At 41.4% G+C, this 27,118-nt stretch overlaps 1 protein-coding gene across 2 annotated transcripts in view; it reads right to left on the bottom strand.

Moving 5' to 3' along the window:
- Positions 1–3,494: 3,494 nt before the first annotated feature.
- Positions 3,495–27,118, bottom strand: part of PARL (presenilin associated rhomboid like) — a 33,262-nt gene continuing 9,638 nt past the window's right edge. For both annotated transcript variants that reach the window (XM_063453130.1, XM_063453127.1), the window contains 7 exons: positions 21,912–21,960; positions 21,351–21,446; positions 15,710–15,859; positions 11,490–11,560; positions 4,058–4,159; positions 3,852–3,949; positions 3,495–3,694 (listed from right to left, as the gene is read on the bottom strand). In XM_063453130.1, the coding sequence (XP_063309200.1) occupies positions 3,589–3,694; positions 3,852–3,949; positions 4,058–4,159; positions 11,490–11,560; positions 15,710–15,859; positions 21,351–21,446; positions 21,912–21,960 (672 nt within the window). In that variant the 3' untranslated portion in view covers positions 3,495–3,588. The remainder of the gene's footprint in view (positions 3,695–3,851; positions 3,950–4,057; positions 4,160–11,489; positions 11,561–15,709; positions 15,860–21,350; positions 21,447–21,911; positions 21,961–27,118) is intronic.

The raw sequence follows: 27,118 nt of genomic DNA, 5'->3' as shown, positions 1-27,118 counted from the left end.
AAATAAAGTGTTATATACCAAACATAAAAAAATTTAAACAGATGATATAATTCTGATGCCCAAATAACACCTTATTTGGTTATCACAATTATATCACTGGTTTTGAATTTTTGATTATGTTTGGTATATAAGAGAATGTTTTTAACTCAGTAAAGACATGCACCTGAGGAAGACAGTCAGTGGTTGAAACGCGTTGTGCTTCCAGTTTTATCACTAAGTTTGTTGTGTTTGTAAATACATGTAATAAAGTATTATATTTAGCTACTTTTTGATCCCTGAACTTCAGTTCCTGAGAGTTACCACGCTGGGACCTTCTACACAACACCATTCTGAGTGGGGATATCATATCAACTGAGTTCAGAGCCAACCTGATGGGCTCTTGAATATGTGAGTATCCTTTGTATTTTCTGCACGGATACCACTTTATACAGTCTGCGCTATGTCGCTTTTATGTTTTTATGAACAGGCTATATTTAATTTACTGCTGCTATTGTGAAATACCTTTACCATCTGTGCACTGTCACCTTATAAAGAAAGTTAATATAAACAAAGCTCCAGGGCCTGACGGTGTTCATCCACGAGTACTTAAGGCACTAAGTGTGGAAATAATTGAATAAGTGAGGTTTTTAATCTTTCAAGATTCTTTTCTTTCAGGAAGAGTTCCGGAGGATTGGAGGAAGGCATATGTGGTTCCGATTTTCAAAAAGGGCTAAAAATCCTTGCCTGGAAATGATACATCTGTGAGCTTAACTTCTGTGGCTGGGAAAGTATTTAAAAGGTTATTAAAGGATAATATTCAAGAATTCCTTGAGAAGAACATGGTTATCAGCATGGTTTTATGAAGCACAGGTCATGTCAAACTAACTTGATTTCATCCTACGAAGAAGTAAGTAGAAGTATAGATCAGGGTATTGCAGTGGATGTGATCTATTTGGATTTTGCCAAGGTGTTTGATACAGTTCCACACAATAGATGAATATTCAAACTCAAAGAAATCGGTCTAGATGAAAATTCTTGTTCTTGGGTTGAACATTGGCTTAAAAAGAGAGTACAGAGAGTTGTAACTAATGGTACATTTTCAAGCTGGCAAGTGATGTCCCTCAGGGTTCTGTTCTGGGACCCCTTCTATTTAACATGTTTATAAATGATCTTGGAAAAAGCATTGAAAGTCTTGTTTCAGTGTTTGCAGATGACACAAAACTCTGTAAAGTAATACAGTGCGAGCAAGATATTACCTTGCTGCAGAGGGATTTAGATCTGGGGCACTTAAATGGCAGATTAAATTAAATGTAGAAAAATGCAAAGTTATACACGTGGCCTCAAGAATGCACAAGCAACTTATACCCTAATGGAAGCGAATTAGGGATAACAACACACTAAAAGGACTTGGGAATCGTTATAGACAACAAACTTTGCAACAATGTGCAATGTCAATCAGCAGTGGCTTAGGCCAGGACGGTAGTGTCATACATGAAAAAGTACATTAGTTCTCGGGATGAGAATATAATTTTGCTTCTTTATAAATCGCTGGTGCAATTTTTGGCACCTGTTCTAAAGAAGGATATTATGGCACTAAAAAGAGTGCAGAGGAGGGGTACAAAATCAATAAAAGGAATGGAACACTTTAGCAGTGAAGAAAAAATTAATTTAAACCTCTTTAGTTTAGAAAAATGTCGCCTCAGAGGGGATATGATAACATATAACAGGACTTTACATAGAACACGAGGTCATGTGTTTAGACTGGAAGAAAGAAAATTTTGTCTAAGGCAAAGGAAAGTTTTTTTTTTTAACCATAAGAACAATAAGGATATATAATTACCTGCCTGAAGAAGTGGTTTTATTAGAGTCCGTACAGATGTTTAAACAGCAACTAGATGCATACTTGGAAAAACAGAATATTCAAGGATATAATTTTTCAATGTAGGGTAAATGCTTCTTGATCCAAACTGACTGCCATTCTGGGGTCAAGAGAGATTTTTTCCCCTCATTTGTGCAAAATTGGAAGTGCTTCAAACTGGGTTTTTTGGCATTCTTTTGGAGCAACAGCAAAAAAACAAATATGAAGAAGTTGATGGACACATGTCTGTCCTCCGCCTATGTAACTATGAATGCCGTCAGGAAAATTAATGCAAGTAGTGAGGGTTAATCACCGAAACTAGCACACCAGAATGGATAGAAGGGCTAGCTCACCAGAATAGACCAGGGCCTAGACCAGCAGCAAGAGACACGAGGGAGGAAGAGGCAGTTGTAAGCAGAAACCGGAGGGAAGCGCCGTTAAAATCGCAAGATTGTAGGGGAAAAACGCAAATTCGTATGAAAACTATCGAATGGGTGAAATAGTTTCGCGAACAAGGTGCGTTCGCGTACAAAAAGCGCCTAGAAAAAGAAGAAAAAAAAAAATCAGTGGAGGAGAAACCTTAAGTAAGGGAAAATGGAAAAAAAAAACCCTAGTTGGTCTGGGACCCAGAGCACAGAACAAACAAATATACAATAAATAGGTACAAAAACCCAGCAACAACAGTACAAGCTTAACTAAAGTCACAAGAGACATAAAATTAAAGTCTAACAATCAGTACAACTAAATTCTCAAGAGACAAACTTGACAAGAGACACGATAGCTACCACCAGAGACGTAGCAGCGAGACCCGCCATCATGGCCGGATCTAGACCACTGGGGTCGGTGAAATTTGAGGGATGCGAGGTGGCCATGTACAGTGACCTCCCTTTTGCTGTGCTTGCCGCAAGGAGACAACTGGCACCGGTCACTAAGAGACTGAGAGAGCTCTCTGTCCGTTACCGATGGGGCACAGATGGTTCACTGAAGACCCAGAGACGTTCCTCAAAAAGCTATGCATGTTAGCCAACGGGCACAGCAAGCGAACTGAGAAACGCAACACTTCGTTATCATAACACTGTTATTCATATGTCTATGTGTTTATATGTTTCTTGGTTTCTTCATACTCCTAACCCACTACTCACCTGACTTCACATACATAGAATAAGTCAGCAGAGAATGCTAAAACTACGCAACCTTACTAAGCAGGGGTCTCCGTATAAAGGTAGAAACGTGCAATTTGGTACCTTGCAATTCTACTGTACATATCTCACTGATACTGTGATTATTGCTATGTTTGTAACCCAATGAAATGCTACTTGATCCTGTTATAACCCATTCAATAACCCATATAATGGAAAACTGTATACTGTGTGTACAAAACCCAATAAAATACAAATTTAATAAAAAAAGCCAGCTATAAGTAACGTCATTCCGCAGCAGATTCCCTTTTTCTCAGGGAACATTTGCCCACATGCTTCGCCATATAACTTCCAAACTGCTCACTCCATATTCCATGGTTCTACACATACAGCTGCTTTTCTCATACTTCCTTCTTGTAGATGAACTTTGAGATATCCAATTTTGCATTAATAAAAATAATTTCAAGTTGTTCGAAAATGTAAGACTACAGATATAATGAAGATATCACACATCTTGTAATTTCTCACACACAAAGTCTCTAAAGATTTTATTACATAAATCTCATAAATCTTGCAAATCATCACTGTTTAGAAGAATCTGGATTTACAGTGTCAAGATGCACCACTCCTTGGAGGTCCACTACGAAATTCATGCCACATTCTCACCAATGGTTCCCTCTTTTTCCAGATAAATTCATGACCATACAGAGCATACCATCTAAAAAAAATATATATATGGTAAAGTGCAATTATAATAAACCAAGGGTAAAACATGATAGAGTAGAGAACAAAGTAAAAAACTATTTTTATAGATGAAAAAAAAAAGCACTAAGAAATAAAGGTTTGAACTGTACACAGCATTCCATCTTACTTACATTCCAAACAGAGCACCACCAAGATGTGCAGCGTGATCAAAAAACTTCCATCCTAAAACTAAACCCGTAGAGTCCAGAGCAAGAATGACCTTGAGAGCCTATATAAAAGAAACACAGTGAAATCATCACAATACTGTATACACTTGCATGTGCACTAGCATGTGCTTAGTAATGCCCAAAGCAAGAACAAAAGTAGTAATACATACATTGCCTGCAGTGAATGTGAACATGGGCAGGAAAATAATGGCCAGCTTGGCTTCAGGCATCTTGGTACACACAGCAGCTAGAACAGTCATTATTGCACCAGACTAGCAGAAAGGAGGAAAATTAGAGGTTATTGGAATTATTATAAATGTCATAATGTATCTCTAGGCTATTAAGTTTTTATTGGACTAATAGAATTTTGGAATGAGAAGCTGTCGGGAGAACCTCCTTTTCTCAAGTCTAAAGTAATAGATATTAGAAAGCTGCTCAAACATACTACATTCTATCATACTATTGATTGCTTTAAATAGACATAATTACGTACCAACTATGAGAAATTGCCCTTGAGTCGCCATGTGCGTATGTTTGTGAACCCGCCTTTGTGAATGTGCACATCATCTGACGCGTTGCTATGGTGATGAACAAACAACTTGCCATGGAAACCTCAATACAAAGTGCCTGAGGCAGCTTTCCCCTAATAATAACATGCAGTACTGTGTGAAACGATCTGTTATATCAAAAGTGCAGTCAACTTGCGCTTAAACATACAGGTTCCAGGGACATGCAAAGGAAAGTGCAATAATAGTTATAACAGCATTATAGTTATACCCAATAGAGGTGCATTCAGTGCTATAAATAAAGATATGCCAGTTATAGATGTATATATTTAGTCAAGAAAAGTGCGATTAGGAAATATAACAAATGGTGAAAAAAAATAAAAAAAATACAGTTTTTTTTGGTGCGATTAGTGAGATTAAATTGGTACTTATATGTATATGTGTTTCATAGTAGAATGTTGATGCCTTAAAGGACCACTCTAGTGCCAGGAAAGCATACTCGTTTTCCTGGCACTAGAGTGCCCTGAGGGTGCCCCCACCCTCAGGGACCCCCTCCCGCCCGGCTCTGGAAAGGGGAAAAGGGTTAAAACGTAACTTTTTCCAGCGCTGGGCGGGAAGCTCTCCTCCTCCTCTCCGCCTCCGTTCCTCCCCGTCGGCTGAATGCGCACGCGTGGCAAGAGCTGCGCGCGCATTCAGCCGGTCACATAGGAAAGCATTCATAATGATTTTCACAGTGAGAATCACGCAAGCGCCTCTAGCGGCTGTCAGTGAGACAGCCACTAGAGGAAATAGGGGAAGGCTTAACTAATTGATAAACATAGCAGTTTCTCTGAAACTGCTATGTTTATAAAAAAAATAGTTAACCCTAGCTGGACCTGGCACCCAGACCACTTCATTAAGCTGAAGTGGTCTGGGTGCCTAGAGTGGTCCTTTAATCTATTGCCGATAAGGGATAACCGTTGCAAGGTTCTTTTAAATCTACTAAAGAAAGTATAACCCCCGGTTCCCCATTTTATTACTAACAAACGTGTGCTTATCCATATACTTCCATGAGATTAACCGTACATTTAATTATGCAGTAAATTTCTAAGGCTGTATGCCCAGAGTTTCCAATACTTGAATCCAAACTGTCTTTCAGTGATAGAAGTAGTGCTCATCTCAACTTCTCCTAGGGACAGGAATGTGGTCAATTGCCATGAACCTTAGGGATGCCTATGGATGCTGTTTTCTCCAGAAAGTGTCTATTCACCAGTTTGTCAGTGCAACCATCCCTTATAGTCTGTATGTAGTATTTTTGATCCCGGATCCTTTCACATATTATTATTACTCGTATTTATATAGCGCCAGCATATTTTGTATCAAAGGGGGGGATTTAAAAATAAATGAGACAATTACAAAAACTTACTGAAACAATAGGTTGAAGAAGGCCCTGCTCAAATGAGCTTACAGTCTATAGATAGGGCCGTTTCAGTTTTCATTATCTAATTCAGCCCAGACGGGCAAAATATTTTATTAAAAACATGGTCTGTTTCGTGACTGATCCTGGCGGCAACTTTGGGGTTAAACTGTTCCAGAATGGTTTAACCCGTTGAGGTATGAGTGCACTAGTTGGTCTCCTGGCACCATAACATTTTTATTTAGATTACGTTGTTATGGTGCCTGGAGTATCCCTTTAACCCCTTAAGGACCAAACTTCTGGAATAAAAGGGAATCATGACATGTCACACATGTCATGTGTCCTTAAGGGGTTAAACCCTTGACGACCAATGACGGTTCAGGACCGACATCGGAAACATCCACTTGAGGACCGATGATGGTCCTGAACCGTCACAACGGTCTTGGGGTACTTACCTGATCACCGTTGTTCCCCCGGCGACGATCAGCATTTCACCCGGTCCAGGGAGACTGCCTGTCTGCCCAGACAGTCTCCCCGCGGCAGATCAGGACCCCGCAGCCACGTGATCACATGGCCGCAATAGGTCCTGTGTATCTGCCTGCAGGGCGACTGTCTGTGCTGACAGGCAGTCTCCCTGCAAGTAGAAAATCAGAAATAAAGTTTAAAAATAAAGCAATAAGTGTAAAAAAATAATAATATATATATATATATATATATATATATATATATATATATCTCTATCATATATATAATAGCATAATTCTATAATTAAATTATACACGTATATATATATATAATATATATATATAATTACTATATATATATATTTATTTTATTTTTTTGATGCGTTGCTATGGTGATGATTATATATATATATATATATATATATAGTTATTGTTATAAACTATAAATAAGTAAATAAAAATAAATGTAAAAATGTATATATGTAATTTTATTCTAATGGTATTTTGATATTTATATATATATATATATATATATATTTATATCAAAATACACTTAGAATGAAATGATATATATCTATGTATAAATAAATAAAAATAATATGAAATATACATATGTCCATATACATAATTACATAAATAATTTCATAAATATACATGTAGAATATATTTAAATTCTACCTGCATATTTATGTAATATATTTAAATTCTACCTGCATATTTATGTAATATTTTTACATAATTAAGTAATTTTATTGATTGCAATTTGAGGGACATGCCTGAAAACCCAGGCCGAAAGTCCAGACAATTTAATTTGCTAGCACTGTGTTTAACCCTGTAACTTTCTATGACACCCTAAAACCTGTATATGGGGGTACTGTTTTACTCGGGACTCGACTTCGCTGAGAACAAACATTAGTGTTTCAAAACAGTAAAACATATCACAGCGATAATATTGTCAGTGAAAATGACGTTTTTTGCATTTTTCACACACAAACGACACTTTCACTGATGATATTATTGCTGTGATACAATTTACTGTTCTGAAACACTAATATTTGTGTTCAGCGAATTCTCCCAAGTATAACAGTACCCCACATGTAGAGGTTTTATAGTGTTTTTGAAAGTTACAGGGTCAAATATAAGGCTTAAATTTTATTTTATTTTTTTCATTGAAATTTGTCAGATTGGTAATGTTGCCTTTGAGAGCGTATGGTAGACCAGGAATGAGAATTACCCCCATGATGGCATACCATTTGCAATAGTAGCCACTTAGTCACAAACACTGGCCAAAGTTGGCATTTTTTGCATTTTTAACACACAAACAAATATAAATGCTAACTTTGGCCAGTGTTTGTGACTAAGTGGCTACTAAAAAAGACTGGACATACCCCTTATTGAATACCCTGGGTTGTCTACTTTAAAAAAATATGTACATGCGGGGTGTGATTCATAGATTTATGACAGATAACAGTGTTACAATGTCACTATTGATAAAGTTAAATTATATATATATATAACGTACAATCGCAAAAACAGGCCGGTCCTTAAGGAGTTAATGAGAAACCTTCTTGTATCTCATTTATATAAAGTAGAAAGTACTTTTTTGGTGTAGTTCTAAATGGGAATATAGCACAAGCCCCTAACTTGCACCATGAGTACTATTGTATATTATTATACAGTAATAACATTTTAAAAAATTTGCTCAGCTTTACCTCTTCAGCACATCTTTTGACGGATTTTGTGACGTAACACACCAAAACAGACACCTGCCTATTTCATCTTGCCAAGTTTAGCACATTGATTTCCTACTCTCATTTTGTACCATTTTAGCAACTTATATTGTAATTATGTCACCAGTTTCTTTCAAAGTTTGCAGTATTCCCCCCCCCCCCCCCCCATATATATAAACTGTTCCAGAATGGTTTAACCCGTTGAGGTATGAGTGCACTAGTTGGTCTCATGGCACCATAACATTTTTATTTAGATTACGTTGTTATGGTGCCTGGAGTATCCCTTTAAACCCTTGACGACCAATGACGGTTCAGGACATATATAAACCAAATTAATTTATCAAACTTTGCTCTAAAATCTAGGCATCTCTCACTCCTTTCAAAAGGCTTACCATTTGTACCAACACCACCCATAAACATGTTTAATTGGGCAAAGGATGTAAACCTTTTTGGCCGTAAACTGGCCCTGCATGCATTTCATGAAAAAAGAAACCTTAAAACTCTAAAAGAATTGGGTCTTTCCCCTGAAGATAATGAAATCTATAAACTCCTGACAGACTTATTCTCTGAACAGGAACCCAATGAATCCCTTACGGACTTTAAACCATTGCCTTGGTTCACTCCCAATTTGAAAGACTTCCCCTGTATCGACCTATTTGTTCAGATCTGTAACAATGAATTAGAATATCAAACCATCAGACAACCCCAAACATCAAACATGTGAGGAGAGATTAGCTCTACAAGAGTTAAAACAACAAGCTGACATTATAATAAAGTCCTCAGAAAAAGGGGGGAATATTGTTCTCATGCAGAGAGAACAATACATCGACATGTGTATGATACACCTATCTGATGAAACTGCTTATCAAACATTAAAGGAAGACCCAACTATTGGGTACCTTAAACAACTACAAACACTTGCACAAACAGCAGTAACAGATAAGGTTATCACACAGAACGAATATAGGTACATTGTCTCTTAGTCTAACATAACTGTAGCCACTTGTTACTGTCTCCACAAGGTGCACAAGGATGTGTGCAAACCTCCGGGGAGACCAATAATTTCCGGCAATCACAGTTTGACTGAAAGAGCAAGTAAGTTTCTGGACAAACTGTTACAACCTCTAGTAGAGTATACGGGATACAAAACAGACTCGAATAACCCTGGAAAACCTCATAGTGCCTCCATATACATCCCGAGCAAGTCTAGACGTAGTGGCACTCTATAATAATATCCCTCATGATTAAGGTCTAGCTGGGGTTGCCTATTTTCTGGAAAAAAAACATTTAAAGAACACGAACAACGTTTCATATTGACTCTGATCCAATTTGTGCTAACACACAACTACTTCACCTTCAATGGGAAATATTACTTGCCGCTAAGAGTCACGGCCATGGGATCATCTTGTGCACCCAGTTATGCCAATTTATTTCTGGGATGGTGGGAGGAAACTACTGTGTTCACTACCTCTAATATTGATTTCACTTCCTCTATATACAGATGGTATGGGTATATAGATGATATTTTAATTTTTTTTAATTTTCTGGTTGGGCTCTTTCTCACAATTTAAAGAAATGGGGGACAAACTCAATTAAAACAAAATAAATCTTCAACTTACCCATGTCATTGATGAGAGACAATTGGTCTTCTTGGATTTTAATATAAACTTACTTGAAGATGGGAAGATCCCCACATCTTTATTTAGGAAACCCACGTCAACAAACAGTTTGCTCCATTGGCAGAGCTTCCACCCTCAACATCTAAAAGCCAATATACCATACGACCAATACTTGAGAGCCAAGAGAAATTGCTCCAACCAGGATGACTACGAAAAAGAAAGCTAAGGAACTTAGGAATAGATTTAAGTCCCTGGGCTTTCCTAATAGGATTTTGAAAAAAGCCTACCAAAGAACTAAATATTTTGTTTTTCAGTTTAACTCATGGATGGCATTGTGTCCCAGGGCTCTTTTGATCACTGAAAACAATCTGACACTTGTGATAATTAGATTGCCAGATGAGCCCAATTTAAGGAAAAACTACTAAAGGAGGGTGTTCCACATTATTAAGCAGAGCACCATTTTCATGCAATATGGGGAAGAAAAAGGATCTCTCTGCTGCCGAAAAGAGTGAAATAGTTCAATGCCTTGGACGAGGTATGAAAACATTAGATATTTCACGAAAACTTAAGAGTGATCATCGCTCTATTAAGAGATTTGTGGCTGATTCAGAGCACAGACGGGTTCGTGCACATAAAGGCACATTGAGGAAGATTTCTTTACATCCGAAGTAGTGCAGCATGCAGATGACGTTTCTAGGTTTATCCCTCTGCTATCCCTTTAGGCCGCAGGGCCCTGTGTGCTCGGTCTAGTAGCAGTGGGAACTCAGGTGGTCTGTTTAAGATAAGATTAAAAAGTTCTTTCAGAACCCCCTGATCCTTAAGTTATTTCTCCCTCTGTTATCTATGCCATCTAGAGAGCATTAGATGGCTGATAGGGGAGTATTTTGGACTGCCACTGTGTCTTGAATGGAGTGGAGTTGTGTATACAGGATATCTCGGTCATCTTCCAGGGAGTCCACTCGGTCACCCATGTGGCGTATATCTGCTTCAATGTCGTCTAGCTTGGTCTGAAATGAGTCCTCCAGCTTCCCCAGCATAATGGCCAAGTTCTGCTTTGAGGGCATATTTTGGAATATGTCCCTTACCTCCAGGTCGGGCCTTTGGACGAGGTAGATCTCTTAGGGTGTCCCATGTTGCCGATTAAAGCCCGATTGCTGTGGATTCCTCACTGTAGGCTGGAGAGCTATGCTAAGCTGCAGCCAATCAAGTTGGTGGTTAGAGCCCCCCTTCTGTACTCAAGAAAATCTGAAAATATTGACGTTTCAGTTTATAGCATGAACTTTCAGCAGAACAACATGGAACTGTAATGTCGATATTTTCAGATTTTCTTGAGTAAAGAAGTATCTTTTCTTTGGAATCCTAGAATACTGGTATTTTTCTACATTGTATTCAGTGTTACTGAAACACCAGTAGGAGTGCAAGGCTGCAAATACTGTTTTATATATATTATATATGTTCAGATTCTGAAAACCTATGGTCCTAATGCATAATTATTGACCTATAATTGCCAAAGTTAGATGGAAATGCTTAGCATGTGAGTTAAGGCAACCATGATTTTTATCTTTCTCTGTTCTAATGATAGCAAAACTAAAAACACTGTATTCCACACAACCTAATATTTGATACATACACATCCGCAACACATTGTCCTTGATTTCATAAGCTTTTGAAATTATTCAATACTATTAGAGGAACTTTACAAATTATTAATCTACAAAAATTCCCATTAACATTAATAAAGACTTTACTCAATAAATCATTAGGAAGTTTTTCTAACAGTACTGAATCATTCGGAAAGCTTATTAAATTGAAGCCATTAATATGAAACTGTATTCTATGCTCAAATTATTGGTATAAGAATAAGATTATTGGATTTAAAATACATACGGCTCCTAAAGATGGACCAAAGCGTCCTGTGGCTGCTTTGCTAACATAGCTTGCGAATGTAGATATCACGCCTATAAAAAAAAAAATAAAAAAATACAAAGAAAAAATACGGAATCACAGATTTAATTTTTTTTTTTTTTTAAACAGTACATTAAATGTAAGTTTTTTATTTTGGTAAAAAACATTTCATCAGGCAGAAGACCAGTGTATAAAATACTTCCCTGTTTCATCCTCTGTTCTGGTGAGAACAGTGTGTGTATTTTATATAACCCAGTTCTGTCTCTATTTCCTGCTCTGAATTCAGGTCAACATGAAAACCAAAAAAGAGCAGTAAGATAGCCTGTAGTTACCAAATTGTTTTAGCTTAATGAAGTTTTGGTGTACAGATCATGCCCCTGCAGTCTCACTGCTCAAATATCTGCCATTTAGGAAAGGCACTGTTACTTGCACAGTCTTCCTAAACACTTCCTGTAAATAGAGTGCTAATGTTTACACTTTCTTTATTGCAAATGCGGTTTAATTAAGAATGTATTCTTATCTCGTGCACTGTTAATAGCTTACTAGACCTTGCAGGATACTTCTGTATGTTATTAAAGTGGTCTGGGTGCCAGGTCCATCTAGGGTTAACCCTGCCTGCTGTAAAACTGCTATGTTTACATTAGGGTTAATCCAACCTCTAGTGGCAGTCTCATTGACAGCCGCTAGAGGCGCTTCTGCGCTTCTCACTGTGATTTTCACAGTGGGAAGACGCCAGCATCCATAGGAAAGCATGCCCTGTCCCATAGTGTTATTTTTTTCTCCCCCGTCCCATGATGTTCTTTCCCCCCTCCGCTGTCCCATAGTGTTCTTTACCCCCCGCCCGTCCCAAGTGCAGTATTCTTGACTTTTCATGTTATCGTTGCTATCTTTCATTGTGATATATAATCATCTGAATTGTTAATGCAAGCATGTCTGTTAAACTATGCATTCTAAACTCAGATATGTTAAACTCCGATTTCTAATACCTCATACACTAAATACACTAAACATTCAAACACTAAACACATGGACTCTGGGAGTGTGCCCCGCGATATCTCGAAAGGAGATATAGCCTAACTACACACTAGACCTGACGACCCTCCCTGGACTTGGTGGGAAATATGATAGCGGGTCAGTTCTGCACACCACCCTACTAACCTTACTCCATGCACCACATGATACACACCCTCCTGAAAACAAGGACACATCCCCTAACGACACCGCCCGCTCTCCTTGACCAACTGTACTGCCCCGTCACGTTCAAAACCTGACCGATTCAACGATACTTGAGTTGGTGACCAGGGGAGGACACTGAAAACCACATCTGCACACATCCTAGACACGACACACCATAAGGTCCAACACCACAACAAAGAACACCAGCCGAGACGCAGAATATATGATGACAAAACTGAAAAACAAACTTTTAAAATAAATGTCCCTACACACAAAGGCACCTAACTCCCTCCCCCCCCCTCCCTCTCCACTAGCGCGGAACCAAGCGTACTCACATAACTTGGTGCAGTTTATGAAGCATCACAACCTGAGACAACTAATACAATTCTGGTGTATCTCCATGGTCCAACCGATCTATTAAAGATGGAAGGACAAATCAAGCTTTGCAGTTTAATAATGAGACAGTCCACACATGGTCCCCGACTGCCATTCCCCAGAACTATAGAGATAGGACATGACCCCCACCAACCACACTATATGGCTTTGTGCTTTGATTTTTCAATGTGGACATACGAGTCTCACTATTTATCCCTAGGGATCCACATATGCCGCATTTTCGATACACCTATCCGTCCCTATGGCTACCTACAAGTATCATTGTGTTCCACACCCGTACTGGATGTGCTCGACTAAACATATATTGACGTAGTTATGTGGGGAGGGGGAGAACTACTTCTAATGAACAGAAAGTTATAAACAGAGGATGGGAGGGAAAACAAAAAAGAAAGAAAACAAAAAACTGAGCGCATACGCCAAGCAAAGGGGACCCATTTGGTAATATAAACTACAATGGGGAACTAAGGAACCTGTATACCAGGAGAACGATGTTCACAGTTTTATGTTTCTTACTCTGGGACCTGCGAGTCTGCCTTATACAGTACTTAAAAACTGGGACCTGCGCTCCCCACAATGATCCCTTTGTATCTCATTTTGTGTTACTTTACAGATGATGTGAGAGACCGGCAAATCTCGCTAGTCTATTATTTTTTCTCCTTTTTTTTTGTCGAATAATAAAAACTTAATAAAAAGTTATTTACAAAAGAAAACGTCTAAAGTATGTTAACATTGATTGAAAATTAAACTTTTTTTTACGCAAGCTGTGTGAGTCAAAGCCAAATAGTTGTGGTTAGGACTGCATAAACAAAAGTTATTTAACTTTAACATGGCAGAGAATTAAGCAATGCAACTTCAGAGGCATGATATTCACTAAAACTGCTTAATTAAGCTAAAGTTGTTTTGGGACTACAGTGTCCCTCTAAACTTCAAAAGAGGAGAAGGGTGGGGGGCGGAGCCAGCTACCGCACTGTTCGGACACACATCTAAAGAGCTCTGAGCGAACCTGAAAAAAACCCTAAAAATCAACCTTTCCAACACGGCACCTCACCGCCAAACGATTGATATCGAACACACTTGAGATGGGGCGGAAAACTAAAAAATATAAAGCGGATAGGATCCCGACAACCGCCGATATCGGAGATCTCCTGAGGAGGCCGCAAGGGGCGGTGAAGCCTGTCATGGCGCCGCTATCCGACGGACTGTCCTATTCCTCCAGCGAAACATCCCTCCCAGACATGGAGGAGCTGGACACCAATACTAACAGACCGAGAGCTCACCTACCTACTACGCGGTCGGAGAGCTCTCCAGTGACTGAGGGAACCTTGAAGGCCCTCCTGGACGACCTCTGCCGCAATCTAGCTGCTGACATCAACTCCTTCAAGGAGGAGATCAGCGGGGTGTCGAGACGCCTCCAAGACATGGAACTTACCACAGCCGCTCATGAAACCCGCATAACAAACATAGAACAAGAACTACGGGAGATGCGGCGAGAACAGGCCCAGACCAAGAGCCGCATGGCAGCAATGGAAGACCGCAGGAGGTGGAAGAACGTCAAGGATAAGGGGCATATCGGACCAAATCGGCACAGCCGAAATCCCTCACCTGCTATTTACACAGCTTTTCTCAGCCAAGCAGGCCAAACTGATGGCCCTGGACGGATGCTATAGACTCCAAGCGCCCACGCCACACTCCGCCGAGGCCAACAGGGATGTCATCGTCCGTTTTCAACATGGTCCAGACAGGCAAATGCTCCTGACAGCGGTGTGAAACAAATCACCGTATCCCTTCGAAGGTCACAAGCTAGCATTCTTTCCAGACCTATCCAGAGCAACAATGGAGTGGCGAAGGTCCCTGAAACCGCTGACAGCGGTATTGATCCACCACAGCCTCTTGTACAGGAAGGCACACACTGCTCCCCTATCCACTAAATCAAGAGGCAAAAGGCCTATACCGCCCCGAATAGTCCATACCAGCACCCATCCACTATCACGTACGAGGCGTTAGGCCTAAGGAATACAACACCAGGCTGTACAATCCAGCTTTCATTGCTCCTACAACTATGTAATACACCGACCTGGATTGCCCTTTTTACTATGCTTATAAAATGTGCCGTTTCACACATGCCATACCTTGTATTTACTATGTTTGACATTATTCCACTTGCACCTGCTGTCGTGGCAGAACAAGTGTTGTTGTTATATCTTGCACAACAAAAATAAAGAATAAAAAAAAAAAAAAAAGAGGAGAAGGGTGTCGCTCCATGCCTCCATTACTTCCCATAGAGAGTGGGAAAATCTTCAGCAGGAGCTTCCATTAGCCCTTTTGTGTTAAGCCTAGCAGTGCAGGGCAAGCTGATTGGCTGAGAGCATCAGCTGAGCCCTGCACCAATTTCCATAGGAAGTAATGGAGGCAGGGAAAGTGATGAGTGGACCCCAGACAAGAATTCAAACCATTCTAAAACCTGTTTGCCTCCTTAAAATAAGGGTGGGCATCAGGGGACTACTGGCACCATAACCACTACAGCACACAGTGATCTTTAAATATAGCTTTTAGCTTATAAGCAGACAGTTCCAGAATCTTTTTTGTTGTTTTTTTAAAAACTGGGGCATTTTGAAAAGGGTTATATTTACCTGCAGACATATATACAGCCAGAAACTGCTCTGAGCCCATCATGGAGACAATGCTTGAGGAGAAGCTCCACAATACATACATATTGGCTGCCATATGGAAAAGTGAGAAGTGACTGAAAGTGGAAAGAATCATTGGTAGGCAGAGGGACTCTGGGGAAAAAAATTACCAAAAGTATGTGCATTAAACATTATTGAACCATAATATGAATATAGACACTTTTTATAGACACTTAAATTATATACAAGGTGCAGAATGAAATTCCATATTGCAAAGACTAACAGCACAGTGTAAGCAAAGTCCAAAGTTTGGCAATACTTTAAAAAACATCAGCAAATTTCTTATGCATATGCATATAATGCATGGTATAAATGCAGCTGATTATAATTTTACCACATGACAGGAGGTTTCATATTTGCACATCTCTCTTTACTAAACATAAGCAACCAATCAGAATAAATGAGGATGTTACACAAAAGGCCCCTCCTCTTTCTTTGCTGCTCCAGCCATATACACTGTATTTGTGTATTGACTGAGTTTTCTTATGATTTTTATTTAATATCTACCTCCGGGCATCTGGTCAGAGGGTGAGCCCGTCTCAGGTACCAAACCCGACGAAGGGGTCTTAATGGTTGAACCCCAATTTTAGGAAACTATTATGTCTCCCATATCACTCAAGGGAAACACCCTTTTGTACCACTAGAGGGTGAACCCTCTTTCACTGGCACCTACTACACATTGCCTGGTACCAAGATTCTGGGCGAGCCCCAGTTGTACCAGGAGTCTGGCACATCGTGGACGTGTTCCTCTGCCACTTCTCCAACTGATTGCCTCAGATCTTCATTCAAATCAAGATTTACTCAATCAGGACTTTCGCAGACCTCAAGACTAGGATTACCACTAACTGTCCCCATTCAAGTATGGTATATCAGCTAAAGGTACTTACTTCACATTACCACTAGATTGTTTATACTGCCTGTCATTTCTTCAATTGATACAAGACTACCAAAACAGTATTGGACATAAGATGTAGATTACATTTCTGGACTGAGTGTATTATGTACTGTCTGAAGGCAATCACTACTACCCTTTAACAGGGATATATTACATACTGTACAATTACTGATGTGGGTGTCCTCTGGGTTTTCATGGCACACCACCTGGGGTGAGCCCCCAGTTAATAAGATCATTCCCATATTGTGCCAAGTGTATTATCTACTGACGTGGGTGTCCTCTCGATTATCAAGGCACACCACCTGGGGTGAGCCCCCAGCCACACACATACGGGTCCTGCTGAAGCAGATCCTACTGGGATCAGCCCCATATGTTACAGGACTATCAATGCTTGTTACGTGCACTGCATACTGATCGTATCACGAGGTACAGCTCTGGTGTACCCCATCTCCTACACCTGGAGGATCAGGGGATTTGCCTCAGACGTCTTCTATGTATGTCAGAGAAGAAGTATTGAAGGAAGAAGGTCACCTCAAGGGCACCCTGAGATGTCTGGTGACCACGGTGGCTGAAGACGGACTCTTCCTAGATGAGCATGGGATCCCACTATTTGACCCTCGCACTATCCGACATCAGAGGTTACCAGCATGGAGCCTCCCACATCATCGGGCTTGGTTCGTACAATACTGGCTCCGTAAACACATGGAGAAAGAGGTTCGGGCATGCCTCAGAGCTGAATGCCTAAGTCCACTATTGCCTGACAAAGTGGCCAACACACCGGAGTTTGACACCACTGTAGTGGTCTTTAGGTGTTGGTCAATCCGGGAGCCACTGACTGTCTTGCGTTGCTTTAAGACCCTTTACAATGCCTAATTGCTGGATCTCCTCGGCCCTATAGCGAAAATGCTTTGTTTTGTTGACCTGGCTCTCACCCAGGGTACACAGTTTGACCAAAACGCATTCCGAGAATGGGCCTAATATTCAATCTGCCTGCTAGGCAATGCCAATGCCGCACCTTGTGCCGAACTACGCAAATCAGCACTAAGAATTGACACGAAATTGCTGGAATTAGGACCAAAAGAGTTCAGGCCCCTGGTAAAAAGTATTCTCTTCTGGGAACCTGTTTGCGACCTTATGTAAGGCACAATCATCGCTCAAACAGGTTTTCCGCACCCCACTGCACAGGGGTGTTTTTGGGAGGGCTGGACAGTAACGAAGCAGAGCCACCAGCCTCTGCTGGTCTACAAGCTCCAGATCCTATCCTCCTTCATCCAACTTCAACCTGACCACTACACAGGGGTCCTCATACTACAGAGGCTTAGACAGAGCCAGAGGAACTAGAAGCAGAGGGCATGGACGTTTCTCTACAGGTTCTTCTCTTCGGTGTAAAAGGCACTGGACAGGGACGGTTTCTTCAGCAACATATTTATAGTCTAGAAGAAAACAGGGGACTACCGACTGGTTATAAATCTCCAGAACCTCAACTAATACGTAGTTTACAGACATTTCCAAATGGAAGGGATGCATGTCCTTCAGGACCTCCTCCTCAAAATGTAATGGTTCACCCAACTGGATCCGAAGGACACTTATCTGTCGGCACCGGTCGCTAGGGTATGACAGCGCTTTCTCGGTTTCCTGTGGAGAGGACAAGCATGCCAGCTCACGTCTGCCCTTCGGTCTCAGTTCAGCTCTGTGGTGTTTCACGAAGCTACTGAAACCGTTTTTTGGCTCACATTTGATCCGAAGGCATCCAGTGACTCATGTACCTGGACGATTTGCTAATTTGTCATTCACTTTCTGGAATCCTTGGGTTGCATAGTAAACAAACAGAAGTCAGCACTCTCCATTTTGCAGACGGTCCAGTTCCTCGCTGTCAAGATCGACTCAGTGAACTGTGTACTGCGCCTTCCGGCCTCAAAGATTATGTCCATCCGGAAAGGGATCAGACGGGTTCTTCGTATGGACACAATTCCCCTTCGGATACTCGCACGCATAGTGGATCTTCTGTCGTCCTCAATTCAGGCGATATTTCTGGAACTACTACACTACAGGGCAATGCAACGCCTGAAAGCGAACGGCCTACGTGAGGACAGCGCTCCACACATGAAAGCCTGGAATGGCGAAGCAATCTTTGGCTCCCCTCTGGATTTCATAGTGGAATCGGACGCCAGCCTCTGGGGCTGGGGGATCACTGCATGGATTCCTCTACGGGGGGACCTTGGAAGGACGATGAGGTCAACCTCCATAACAACTGCCTAGAATTGGTCGCGGGGTCTTTCGCAATTTGCAATCTGGCCAATGACATGTCAAACTGCTGCATCCTACTTCGCCTGAACAATGTCTCTGCTGTGCAATATATAAATCGCCTAGGCGCAGCCAGATCCCAAGCCCTCACACAGGCCATCAAAGTCATCTACAGAATATCTCCTGGGGATTACCAACCTGACGGCAGACTGGTTCTCCCACTACTGGCGAGACAGAGGCGATGGGAAACTCAACACATCTGTATTTCAGGAGTTGAAACACCTCAGGAAACCACTTCACCTGGACTTGTTTGCCTCCCAGACCAATCACCAGTTATTGAACTACTACAGCAGGCTCCCGGATCCGAACTGCACGGCAGTGGAAGCGTTTCTTCAACCATGGCCGACACACGGAGCGTATTTCCTCTATTCTCCATGCTGGCGAGAGTACTCATCTGCACACGAACCCACAAAGCTTCACTCCTCCTCATAGCACCTCTCTGGCAGATTCAAGCATGGTTCCCGTACCTATTGGAGATGTCCCAAGATCACCATTCCCTCTACTTCTGTGGGACCGAGGATAGAGCTTCATCCCATCATCCTGGAACAGAAGCTCAATCTAGTGGCCTGGACGATTTCCGGGGATCCTAGTCGGACCTGGGCCTATCGTAAGTGGCTAAGGACCTTTTATGGGACTATTGGGCCCCTGGCACCATTAAGTGCTACATCTCGGCATGGTCCTCTTGGTGCCTAGAGAGGGATTCCGTCTCTTTTGCTGCACCTATCCCCATCATCGTTTCCTCTATGTAGTGGGTTCAGCCATTTCTGCGGCACACATTCCCATTCAAGCCGTTCCAGTAGGTCAAGATCCTCTGGTATGGCATCTGTTGCGGGGAGCTAAGTTATTTTGACCTCTAGCTCCTAAATATTCGCGTCTCAGGGACGTAGAAGTGGTGCTGCGTTTCCTTAGAGGTTGGCCAGATATCCGGCTCTATCGCTTAGACAGTTATGGGCCTAACATACCCTTTTATTACGGATGTCATATGTTGCGTGGATTAGACACGTGAGAGTACTTTTAGAGTATTCTACTTTCGCCAAGTTTCTCATGCTTCTTCCACTCTTCTTAACCAGTTGCTCAGTGTTAAAAATGCAAATATGAAGCATCCTGTCATGTGGTAAAATTGTAGATTATGCTAATGTAATGTACCTATAATCTTAATAATGACATGAGGCAAATATTTGCCTCCCGTATTTCTCTTCCCTCCCCTTTTGTCTGTATGGAATGTACCAGGGTCTCTGTGCTGTACTATGATAATTTATGGGAGGCAGGGGGGTTCTATAATAACCAGATGTGTACTCAAATTTATGTTGTTGATATGTCCATGAGAATTTGCATACTGCAATTGTTACATATATGCGGACAATTCAGATGCCTTTTACTTTTTTCCTTTTTTTTCAGTGTAATTGGTTTTCTTCTGGAGTCCAGGATACAGTTTCAAGCTTCTTCGACTTTTCCCCTTCTAGATCTATGGAATTCAGCATTGATTATTTGGAACTTTGCTATACGTTTGTTGTTCATGGTTCAACTATTTGTTACCTGTTTATTGTCGCTACAAAGAAAGAGGAAGGGCGTGGTCTTAAAGGGCGTTTGTGTAACATCCTTTTTTTCGGATTGGTTGTTTATGTTCCGTGCTGCTGGAAGTTTTCAGTTAAGAGAGAAATGCAAATATTTTGCCTCCTGTTATTACTAAAATTAAGATTATAGGTACACTATGTTAGCATCATCTACAATTGTTTACTATGTAGGTATATATGCATAAGGTAGTGAAAAGCAACATGTCAATAAAAACCAACATATGCATTCTACATAAATTTTGCTTTAACTGGTAAACTGGAATATAGGTTGACCCAAAATGTTTCCCTTTTATGTTATAGGTTATATGTTATATAAAAGTCATACACAAACTCACAGCATATGGAAACGATCATTGATTTGTCAATACAAACCAGTTCAAACAATGAACCAAATTGAAAATTCTTAAATGTGCCATTCATACCTACACAATATGCTTTCCAAATGATTAATCTTGGTTAGAAATACTTTTAAAGTTATTTATCTACAGAAGTCACCATTAAAGTCTATGAGAAATTTTGTAGAGAAGTCATTTGGAAAGTATTGAATTATTTGGAAAGCGTATTAAATTAAAGGCATAATGAGTGTTATTTAATAAAGTGAAAATTGGGGGAAATATAAATGAAATTCAAGATTTAGGCCAAAAGACACAAATTAAAAATATTTTATTAAATTTTATTTGCTTTTTGGCTATTCTAGTGTTACATTTTAAATTCACTTTGCATTTCCAGCAATTTGCATTTTACAAATCCAGGGCTATTTAGTGATTAACTGAATTAATATAAATCATACTATACTATATGCTATACTCACTAGAGGCAGGGTTAGACGTGAAATATCGAATCATTGTGCATTGCAGAGAGGGAACTCTCCATAGGCAGAACACCAGCATATTGGCTGCAATAATACCTATAAGAAGACATTATCATGTTATCACAGAAATATTGTTAAAAATATTTTGTTTCAGTTATTAACTAGAGTATGCAATTACAAGGAAAGGTGAAAGGATCTTAACACGTATAGCTTCAAGGAAAGACGAGAATACATAAAGGGAATCAACACAGTAAAGGAGGAGACTATATTTAAAAGAAGAAAAACTACCACAACAAGAGGACATAGTCTTAAATTAGAGGGGCAGAGGTTTAAAAATAATATCAGGAAGTATTACTTTACTGAAAGAGTAGAGGATGCATGGAACAGCCTTCCAGCTGAAGTGGTAGAGGTTAACACAGTAAAGGAGTTTAAGCATGCATGGGATAGGCATAAGGCATCCTAGCTATAAGATAAGGCCAGGGACTAATGAAAGTATTTAGAAAATTGGGCAGACTGGATCTTGTGTGTCGTCACATTCTATGTTTGAATTTTTGCCCTTACCAGATACAGTTCTTTGTCCATCAGTGAGACTGTTCCACCATTCATTCACCTACAGAGACATATGTACAGCCGATGTTAACTCTGTCTCTGACAGAAGAGGCCTGCAACACAATGGCAGCCATTTTTAAGATGCCCAGAAAAAGAGACTCATCTATTCTTACGGGTTCATCTTTAATGTGGTTAGCATTGAAAAATGTGTTTTTTTTTTTGAAAAGCACGTTTTTGAAGGTCAACAAACAGCGCAAAATTTTTTCTGAGTAACTGAACAACTGTTAGACAAAAGTTCATACTGAAATGTATATAGCAGTTAATGTTTTTATAACACAGGGAGAAACACCCACCAGGAATCTAACAAATGAAAATATGTTTTTCCACTACTTTTTGTAGAAATACAAAATTGATTGTGTGGCGGGATTGCCTAAACTGTGAATTGCTTTGTTTCTTTTGCGTATGGATGTGCCTTCTACTATGTGAGTTCGCCCCTCTTTCCTATCCCTTTTTCTATAATTTTGCCTATAAAATCCTGCACTACACCTTTTGACCGACAGGGGGCACTCTGGCGCATGAAGCCCCGTGCGCCAGACCACCCCGGCACCTCAGTTAGAACGTTTACTTAGAATGTTCACACCTCGCTAAAGAGGTGTGATTGGCGAACGCCCACCACGGGGAGCATTCGTCTCCTGAACAGTCCCGGACCATGATACTCCAATTAGAATGTTCACACCTCGCTAACGAGGTGTGAAAGCCGCAGACCGCAGGGTGGTCGCCGGTTTGTATTACCGAATGCCCACCAGGGAGAGCCATTAGTCTCCTGAACGGCCTGTGTACGCTGACTCCCTTCCCTCGTTCTGCTCGTACCCTCATCCCGGTCTCTCGAGGTTACGCTTGTGGCTGCACAGGAGAGAGACGCACGCCAGGCCGGCGGGTCCCTGGGGCTGTGAGTCAGCCTCGCGACCGAAGGGCCCCCGCTGGCCGCATGGAAGTCCGCGCTGACCAATGGGAGAGGGAGCGCCCATTCAAACTGGGTTCAAACTCTCCTGGTTGGCCGGTGCGGGGAGTGAGCCACCAATCCGAGTAGGAGCGCTCATTCAAACAGGGTTTTGCGCCCTTCCATCTGATTGGGCGGCGATGCCCTCCCATCACTGGGCGCTGATTGGCGCGAATACGTTTTGCGCCTTTCAGCGGATTGGTGACATTGGGTTTCACGCCCTCTGATTGGGCCGCGAAACCCCCAACCTCTGCAGGCACGGATTAATGCAACCAAGTTTCGCGGTGGAACCGCGTTTTGCGTCCCAATCAGAAGAAACTCCTTCCTCCCCCTAACGCGGATTGGTGCAATCTGGTTCGAGCCATTTCAGCTTGGTTTAGGCGCAAAGTTTGAATTCACCGGGCTAAACCAAGCAACACCATGAAACTGATTCCGGGGATGTACAGAGCCTTGAGCCCCATACTTCCGACACCGATATCTCCGGCTCTGTACATCCGATCACCTCACTTTTTGCAGGGATCCCAGATGGGACCCAGGGCTAATCCCCAAATAAACTGTAACCCTGTACCCCTTTCCCGCCCCGGGGCGCCGAGACCCAAAGTTCATTGTAAAACGTTGTATCCTGAAACTGTGTCCCGTCCGGTTAGTGGGGAAATGTGACCTACTGTATTTATGAGGTGTGAGAAAGAAAATTAAATAGAAACTCACACTTCTTTATACTACAACTGGGTGCCTTCATCTTGGCTCCCTGACAATCATTTTTATAAGATCTGTCCTTTGCACCTGGTATTCAGCACAGAAATAGAATACCGAAACGATGGGAAATAAAACAATAGGGGAGATTTATCAAAGTGTTAGGTTTTAAAAATCGGTGTAAAAATGGTCACCAATGGAAAGTGTCTGCTAGTTCCACTGGTTCTTCTGGTGATTACCCCGTTTTTAATATTTCACACAACATTTGCAATGTATGACCTGAGTATGCTTGGATTAAACTGTACTATAATGTAACTTGCAAAATTGTGAGAGAGGAAATTGGAAAAAAAAAAAAAAACTGGGACAGGATCAACGGATCTGGGCAGAGTTGGTTACATGGTAACCGGGGCACAATTGTATTTTGGCACCACCCCCATGTTGTAGAGGTTGTTTGTGTGTCTCACTCTGCACCTATTTCGATCACCTTTAAGGGAAATGACATGCACATACGGACATTTATATTCATACACAATTACATACCCATACAAACACACATTCATACACAGACTCATACACACAACTTTTATTATTTTGATTAAAATAATTTTAACCCGTGGGGTAGGACTTCTGGCTCTGTCAACAGGTTGTATGGAGTGAGAGCTCTGCGACACATAGGCCCAGAAACGGCAACAAACAGCGATAAAACCTACAACATATTTACCCGGGTGGTCCCCGAGCAACAACCGAAAACGGACTCAACAATGGCGCCATCCAAAACCCCAAAATCTACGGATTTTTTCAAACAGAGCATAAAAGACAGGCTGAAACTGAGCGGCCGAGACCGCTGACACAACTATCAGATGTCGGATCCGACACGGACTCTGTTGGGGTGCATAGTTAAGACCAGCTGGTCACGGAACGTAGGCTGGCTGAAATGCTACAAAATCTGCGCTCTTCTTTAAATACAGACTATATTATGACTGCGGAGGACCTCAACAAAAAAGTGCAGGAGATGGGAGCTCGGACAGATGCATTGGAAACAAACGGAGTGAAGTAAATAATGAGATGGTGGAGAAAACGGTAAAGATGGAGGCAGAGTACCAGTTCATGATGGGTAAAATGGCGGACATGGAGGACCGCTCCCGCCGTAGTAACATGCGCGTACAGGGTGTGCCCAAAACTGTATTATAGGACTCTGCAGATCTTCATCAGGCATCTCTTTCAGGCACTTCTACGATTGCCCCTTGACACCGACTTCCTGATGGACAGGGCACATAGAGTGCCTAAGCCAAAAACGCTGGCATTGGAGATACCACGCGATGTGGTGGTAAAGCTTCACTACTACCACATAAAAGAGGCATGGCTACTAGCCCACCACGAAGCATATGACCTGCCGGAGAAATACAAACAAATCGCACTGTTTCCGGATCTGTTCACAGCTACCATAACCAGGCGACACAAATTCATTAACGTGACAAGGGTCCTGCGAAATCACAAGATTGCCTACCGTTGTGGATTCCCTCCCAAACTGCTGGTGTGGAGAAACGGATCCGTGGTGAAAAGGGAAACTCCTGAAGAGGGGTATAAAGCACTACAGAACTGGGGCCTGACCAAAGAAGTGCCCACGCCAACGATTCACTCACCGCCCCGCCAAGTTCAAACAGAATGGACCAAGTCTAAATAAAGCAACAAGAAGTTCTGGCCTAAATGGACTGTGGACATGAGGGAAGCCTGCTAACGCAACTGGGTTTGCAAGTATACTCTCCTAACCTGTTGTATTACACTATAAGCCAGGTTTAGCGAAATCCATGTTGATTTACTGAGAAGTCATGATTAACTGGTTATGGGATACTATGCACCAGGATTCTATACCCCCAGCATAACCAGGGTTGTGTTAGGCACACATTGACAGAGAGGTTGGAATGTGAGTACAACCACACGTACCATGTCAACATCTCCTGTACTATATATTTAGGAAACAGGTTGAAATACTAGTCAAAGTAGCAAAATAAACAAATAAATCAATAAAAACACATATTAAACAACAACTACAAAAAGTTGAGGATTTTCGCCTCTAGTACACACCAGAGGACCAGACTCGATTCTACCAGTAGCCAAGACCAGAAGACAGCTACTTAAGTAAGATAGCCGCATTACATGCGGTACTTCCCTTTCCTTATGGGCCGAATCGGACCGTGTAAAACTGGTTTCAAGACCAAACCTTCACACCACCCCCTCCCCACCCCACTACAAATGTTTGGCTATTCAACGGTGACCACTTAGATTGAGTCCTCCGTATACTTAGTACTGATGTTAGCCAAATTCTGAACAGCTTGTTTGTATATACTTTCGTTATGTTATGTTTTTCTTTGGGTGTTTGTAATGCAAAACCATGCTGTCGTCCCTACCTTCCACACCAGAGGGGAAAAAAAGCTCAGAAAGACCTAAAAAGGGTAACCTGGTTCCACACATCGTGTTTGGGTTTATTAAACTATGTGGTATACTCAGCAAGGAACTCCCCAACTATCAAATGATGGCGACCTAATTCACCTTATTTACCTTAAACACTAACAGGTTAAACCTGCCTTATAAATGCAGTCAGCTGATACGCCAGCTCCATTATAGTAAACCTGCCATAGCTTGCATTCAGGAAACGCATTTCTGCTCACACAGTCCTTCTAACCTCTCATCAAAAATGTACCCCCAAGCTTATGCCCCTAGCAAAACCAGAGGAGTGTACTATTTCATAGAGATTGGACCTTCCAAAGCAACAGAGAATATAGAGACAGGGAATGTCAGAATACTAATGTTGGTAGGATTGCCTAATGATACCCCAATTACCATAGCAAGCCTGTATGCTCCCAATCAATACCAGGTAGACCTTCTCCTAAAGGCCCTCTTCCGCATTTACAAAATTAGAGCCGGACAAATATACATTTGTGGGGACTTCATCTGTGTGCTAGACCCATCTGTGGACATTAACAACACACGCCCCATAAGCAGCCGCAAACCCAGGGCCAATACCAAATTGTGTAAACTACTACAGAAGTACGACTTACTTGATACGTGGCAGACCCATTACCCGACGACTAAGGACTATACTTACTTCTCTAAAGTGCACTCTACCTATACCAGAATTGACTTATGCTTGACGTATAGAGCAAATATCCAAAATTTACAGGATATACATATAGATCCTATCACATGGTCAGATCACACCCCAGTGAGAACGACATTTCGAACGTTAAATCCAGCTCGGGGTTATAGGTCTACTCACAGGAGAATAGAGCTGGGAAATTACTGCCTGACCAACAGAAAACGCGATACAACCAAACAAAGATAATGTCTATAACCCGATCAGACGGCTCAAAAATACAAAACCTGACACATTCATTCTGGATGAATTTGTGTCCTATGAAAAACTAAATAACCTTAAATTAGAGGCCACACTAGCTCAGCCAAGAGGCTATTGACTACTTTCTTACCTCAATACACTTGCCGTGTTTAACCCCGGAAACAGCGGAAA

Source organism: Pelobates fuscus, chromosome 1 (genome assembly GCF_036172605.1).
Source record: "Pelobates fuscus isolate aPelFus1 chromosome 1, aPelFus1.pri, whole genome shotgun sequence".
NCBI lineage: Eukaryota > Metazoa > Chordata > Amphibia > Anura > Pelobatidae > Pelobates > Pelobates fuscus.
Note: the sequence above shows the minus strand (reverse complement) of the source record. Positions and strands in the feature narration are given on the sequence as shown.